Source organism: Loxodonta africana, chromosome 1, assembly GCF_030014295.1.
Source record: "Loxodonta africana isolate mLoxAfr1 chromosome 1, mLoxAfr1.hap2, whole genome shotgun sequence".
Classification (NCBI taxonomy): domain Eukaryota; kingdom Metazoa; phylum Chordata; class Mammalia; order Proboscidea; family Elephantidae; genus Loxodonta; species Loxodonta africana.
Window position 1 is genome coordinate 236354504 of NC_087342.1, and position 6457 is coordinate 236360960.

A 6457-nucleotide genomic window follows, 5' to 3' on the forward strand; every position below is an offset into this window, starting at 1 on the left:
GAAGCAAGGATGGTGGGACTGCGTCTTACATACTTTGGACATGTTGTCAGAAGGGATCAGTCTCTGGAAGAGGATATCATGCTTGGCAAAGTACAGGGTCAGCAGAAAAGAGGAAGACCTTCAACGAGGTGGATTGACACAGCGGCTGCAACAGTGGGCTCAAGCATAACAACAATTGTAAGGATTGCGCAGGACCAGGCAGTGTTTCGTTCTGTTGTGCATAGGGTCACTATGAGTTGGAACTAACTGGACGGCATCTAACAACAACAACAACAACTTTAAAAGTCTGAAGTGTTCTACTATGTAAAGAATAAACGGAACTGCATCCTTTCCTTCATCATGTTTTATAGATTACTACAGGTTTTCCATTTCAACTCTGTTCAGGAAATGTGTATATTCTAGACCAGTGAATGCTAGGAGCCCTGGTAGCACAAATGTTAAGCACTTGGCTGCTAACCACGAGTTGGCAGTTCAAACCCACCCGGCAGCTGTCAGGAGAAAGACCTGGCCTATCTGCTCCCCTAAAGATTACAGCCTAGAAAACCCCATGGTGCCATTCCATTCTGTCACATGGGGTCACTATGAGTTGGAATCTACTTGACAGCACCCAATGACAAGACCAATGCTGTCCACCTAGATGATGGAATGTTCTAGATCCATGCTGTCTAATATACCAGCCACAAGCTATATGTGCCTATTGAGCATATGAAATGTGTCTGGTAAGACCAACAAACTAAGATTTTAATGTATGTAGTTTTAATTAAGTTACACGTAAATAACCATACACGGTCACTGTGTTGGACAGCGCAGCTTTGGATAATCACACTCACATCGTCTGGTAGCTAGTAATTGCTTGAGAAAATCCTGTGAATTTGAGAGTAGATAGGAGAGTCTATTGAGATTATCATCTGTCTCACACAAGTAAAAGCCTGTGCTGTGTCCCTGCAGTACTTTGTATTGGTTAATTTAAACAGGGGTACAGATTGCTAGAATCACTCCCTTCCTCCCTGCCAAGGAAAAGGCTACATGCAGACTTCTGGGAGAACACATCCTATGCTCTGCCAACTTGTAACTATAACTAAACAAGAGTTTAATTGTCCATAGTGTTTTCATATCCTGTGAAAATCATGGAAAGCGCATAATCATGGAAATGACAGATAGAAATGAAAAACATTAGCCAGTGTGTCTGCAAACAAAGACACAGTGTCTGGTATCTAAACAAAAATTACAAAATGTTTTGTAACACGACATTGAGAAAAGAAAGGGGTCACAGTGCTCTGTTTTTCAAACTAAAGCTTACTAGCTGTTCAGCTCTAGTCAGTTTGTGTGTATGGTACAAGTGTAACAAAAAATTTGTTTATGCGATACATGCTATCCTAGGAACTGAGAGGGGCTCCACAGACAGAAAGTCCTTATAGATATAAAGCACTGTTAATATACTATGTAATTTTTGTTTCCTATCATGTAATTTCAGAAAAAGGAACATGAACAGGTATGTCAACATCAAAAGAAAACATATTCTCTACTCAGAAGCGGATTCTGGCAAGATCCTATTTCCCACTCTATTTAGGAGTCCCCGGGTAGTGCAAATAATTGAAGCACTTGGCTGCTAACTGAAAGATTGGCCATTCGAGTCCACCCAGAGGTGCCTCAGAAGAACCACCTGGTGATCTACTTCTCAAAAATCAGCCAGTGAAAACCCTATGAAGCACAGTTCTGCTCTGACACAGTGGGGTCATCATGAGTAAGGACTGACCCAACAGCAACAGGTTTACTGGCTTTATTCCTGAGTAAGGTCCAGAAACCCAGACATGACAATGGAAATATTACCAAATGAGAACAAGCGAGCAACAATAAATCTAAATGCAAAAGCACAAAATAAAACAAACGAACAAAAAAGAGTTAGATCCTTTCCTCTCAGGACTGAAAAAAGGGTTCCAGAGGGTTCTCTGACAGAGAATCAAAAGCATCTAATCAAATGACATCTCATATTTTTAGTGTTCTGGGATTTAGGAATATGTTATTATATATATATATACACACTCTATTTAAATAGAAATCAAATATGTAGAAAGATATTCAATGGAAAATACAAATCTCCCTATTAACCCCAACCTTCATAGCCACTGCCCAGATAAAAACAAGGTTAACATTTTTCCTTGTATTCTTCTAGAATGTTCTCTGTACATATAGTAATTTATATATAACTCAAGGAGTCCTGGTGGTGCAATGGTTAAGCACACAGCTGCCAACAGAAAAGTTGGTGGTTTGAACCCACCCAGTGGCTCTGAGGGAGAAAGACCTGGCCATCTGCTCCCGGAAAGATTACAGCCTAGAAAACCCTATGGGGCAGTTCTCCTCTGTCACATGGGGTCACCGTGTGTCGACACTGATACAACAGCACCTAACAACAACAATATATAATAGGTTATCTTCAAGAAGTTACATAAGTTTCAAGAGCTAGAAGCTAGACCCTGAAATTCCACCCGAGAAACTCTGTAGTCGTTTTGGACTCCTCCTTCCTTTGTCGCCTTTGCAGGATACCACAGCCTGCTGGTTCTGCCTCAAAAACAACTGGAGAGTCTCCTTCCTCCTCCCGGGGGCAAGGGTCACGGCCATGTTCAGGTTCTTGTCACCTCTGCCCTTCAAATGTTTACTAACCTTCAAGCTAGTCTCTAAATCACCTTCTGCGTTCTCTCAGGAGTGAGCTTTCTAAACCCAGCGGAGATGGCTTTATTTCTGCTCATGAAATTGCAGTTGTCAACGATTTCATTCTACTTGGATCTACAATCAATGGCCATGGAAGCAGCAGTTAAGAAATCAAATGACATTTTGCACTGGGAAAAAGCCTGCTGCAAAAGACCTCTTTAAAGTGTTAAAAAGCAAAGATGCCACTTTGTGGACTAAGGTTCGCCTGACCCAGACCATGGTCCTTTCAGTTGCCTCATACGCATGTGAAAGCTGAACAACAAATAAGGAAGACTGAAGAAGAACTGATACATTTAAACCGTGATATGGTTGAAGAATATTGACTACACCATGGACTTCCAGAAGAATGAACAAACCAGTAGAAGAAATACAAGCAGAATGCTCCTTAGAAGCAAGGATGGTGAGAATTTGGCTTGCTTACTTTGGACATGACATCAGGAGAGACCAATTGCCAGAAAAGGACATCATGTTTGGTAAAGTAGAGGGTCAAAGAAAACAGAAACCTTCAGTGAGATGGATTGACACAAAAGCTGCAATGATGGCTCAAATATACCCACGATCATGAAGACAAAGATGGCGCAGGTCTGGGCTCAAATATACCGTCGATCATGAAGACAAAGATGGCGCAGGTCCCGGCCACGTCTCGTTCTGTGTGCGTGGGGTCGCCGTGAGTCAGAGCCCCCTCTACGGCAACTAACAGCAACGTAGATTTTATTGTGCTTGGAATATTTTTAATCCACCTTAAATATTCATATTTCTGTGAAACTGAAGAAATGCTTAGCTCTGATAATATCTTGTTTAAACAACACACAGTGTTTTGAAGCCCAATGACAAATACAAAGAATAAAGCCTAGTGTTGTTTGAATAAAGTCTGACAAGGAATTCACAGTATTTACAAAAAACAAACTTAATAAGGATCATTTCCAGTGTTCAATGGAGATGCACTTCAGACATTAAATACCGCATAAACCCAAACCGAACCCACGGCTGCCGGGCCGACCCCGACGCAGAACCCACGGCTGCCGCGCCGACCCCGACGCAGAACCCACGGCTGCCGCGCCGACCCCGACGCAGAGCCCACGGCTGCCGGGCCGACCCCGACGCAGAGCCCACGGCTGCCGGGCCGACCCCGACGCAGAGCCCACGGCTGCCGGGCCGACCCCGACGCAGAGCCCACGGCTGCCGCGCCGACCCCGACGCAGAGCCCACGGCTGCCGGGCCGACCCCGACGCAGAGCCCACGGCTGCCGGGCCGACCCCGACGCAGAGCCCACGGCTGCCGGGCCGACCCCGACGCAGAGCCCACGGCTGCCGGGCCGACCCCGACGCAGAGCCCACGGCTGCCGCGCCGACCCCGACGCAGAGCCCACGGCTGCCGCGCCGACCCCGACGCAGAGCCCACGGCTGCCGGGCCGACCCCGACGCAGAGCCCACGGCTGCCGGGCCGACCCCGACGCAGAGCCCACGGCTGCCGGGCCGACCCCGACGCAGAGCCCACGGCTGCCGGGCCGACCCCGACGCAGAGCCCACGGCTGCCGGGCCGACCCCGACGCAGAGCCCACGGCTGCCGGGCCGACCCCGACGCAGAGCCCACGGCTGCCGGGCCGACCCCGACGCAGAGCCCACGGCTGCCGGGCCGACCCCGACGCAGAGCCCACGGCTGCCGGGCCGACCCCGACGCAGAGCCCACGGCTGCCGGGCCGACCCCGACGCAGAGCCCACGGCTGCCGCGCCGACCCCGACGCAGAGCCCACGGCTGCCGCGCCGACCCCGACGCAGAGCCCACGGCTGCCGCGCCGACCCCGACGCAGAGCCCACGGCTGCCGCGCCGACCCCGACGCAGAGCCCACGGCTGCCGGGCCGACCCCGACGCAGAGCCCACGGCTGCCGCGCCGACCCCGACGCAGAGCCCACGGCTGCCGGGCCGACCCCGACGCAGAGCCCACGGCTGCCGGGCCGACCCCGACGCAGAGCCCACGGCTGCCGGGCCGACCCCGACGCAGAGCCCACGGCTGCCGGGCCGACCCCGACGCAGAGCCCACGGCTGCCGGGCCGACCCCGACGCAGAGCCCACGGCTGCCGCGCCGACCCCGACGCAGAGCCCACGGCTGCCGCGCCGACCCCGACGCAGAGCCCACGGCTGCCGCGCCGACCCCGACGCAGAGCCCACGGCTGCCGGGCCGACCCCGACGCAGAGCCCACGGCTGCCGGGCCGACCCCGACGCAGAGCCCACGGCTGCCGGGCCGACCCCGACGCAGAGCCCACGGCTGCCGGGCCGACCCCGACGCAGAGCCCACGGCTGCCGCGCCGACCCCGACGCAGAGCCCACGGCTGCCGGGCCGACCCCGACGCAGAGCCCACGGCTGCCGGGCCGACCCCGACGCAGAGCCCACGGCTGCCGGGCCGACTCCGACGCAGAACCCACGGCTATCGGGCCGACTCCGACGCAGAACGGGCCTACAGGACGGAGTAGAGCTGCCCCCCAGGGGTTCCGAGGCTGTCAGTCTTCACAGACGCAGGCTGCCACGTTTTTCTCCCACAGAGCGGCTGGTGGGCTCAAACCACCGACCTTTCAGTTAGCAGCCAGCACATTAACCACTGCTCCACCAGGGCTCCGATGCCATGTAGTTAGACTAAATGCCCTTTTTACGGTTTTCAATATTTATACTAATCTTTTTCTAATATAATCTGAGGAGATTTGGTAGTGCAATGGTTAAGCACTTGGCTGTTAACCAAAAGATTGGTGGTTTGAACTCACCCAACAGCTCCAAGGGAGGAAGACCAGGCGATCTGCTCCCATGAAGCTTACAGCCTAGAAAACACTATGGGGCAGTTCTGCTGTGTCACATGGGGTCCCTATGAGTCAACTGTTTCAAAGCCCTATTGCTTCCTGGTGCCTGTGTGCAATATCACGCTCAGACTTCTCTTGATGGTACTCAAACCCTCCCTCTTCTTTCTGTTTCCACGTGTGTCTTTTGAGTCCCATCCTCCCTGGGTAAGCAGCAGGCTGTGCATTTGGGAGTAGCTTTACCTCAAGAGTCCCTTCCTGCTTCGGGTCTCGGTCACCTCCTCTATAGAAATAAGGGATTGGATGACCTTAAGGTCCCTTTCAAACTCTATGATTCTGTGATTATGATTGTTGCTTTATTACATATTTTAATTTGTACTTTATCTCCCAAGTGAACTTAACTGGGAAAACAAATTCTTCAGGGGCAGAAACTCTGGCTCTTTATTTTTTTTTTCAGTATAATGAAGAAAGCTTGATTTTTTTCTGGGAGGTGGGTGAGAGGACCTGTCATAGAGTGGAAAGCTGAATGACAGCATATTTTAGAAGAAGCGGTACCTCAGTATTTGGAGCTGCCCACTGTGAAACGGACCACAACTTCACAGCCCTGAAAAGTTCAGACGCTCCAGGGTTTGCGTTTGAACAAAAACCATGATGTGATAAAAATCAACTATTGGCAAGTTCTTTAAACATGGTCCTTCCGTAAGTGATTCTTTCAACTAACTCGCTTTTATCATTTCCCTGGCCCAAATCTGTTTTTTTTAATCGGTAAGGAGAACTTTCTGTGAAAGCATGTGCCCCTTGCATTTTCATCTCACTTTTCTTCAGGTTCAGATGAACCAGCTTTCATTTATTTCTCCTCCAACAGCACAAACGCTCACTTTAAAACATGCACGTCCATATCTTCTCTCTCCCAACTTAAGTGGAAGAAGTGATTGTTTCTCTTTCTTGAAAATATACTTT

General features: G+C 50.8%; 1 protein-coding gene across 1 annotated transcript; it reads left to right on the top strand.

Moving 5' to 3' along the window:
• Nucleotides 1–3329: 3329 nt before the first annotated feature.
• On the top strand, nt 3330–5182 carry LOC135232918 (basic proline-rich protein-like). The gene is made up of 2 exons (XM_064294940.1): nt 3330–3376; nt 3649–5182. The coding sequence occupies exons 1-2, from the start codon at nt 3330–3332 to the stop codon at nt 5180–5182; spliced, it is 1581 nt and encodes a 526-aa protein (XP_064151010.1).
• The last annotated feature ends 1275 nt before the right edge of the window (nt 5183–6457 follow it).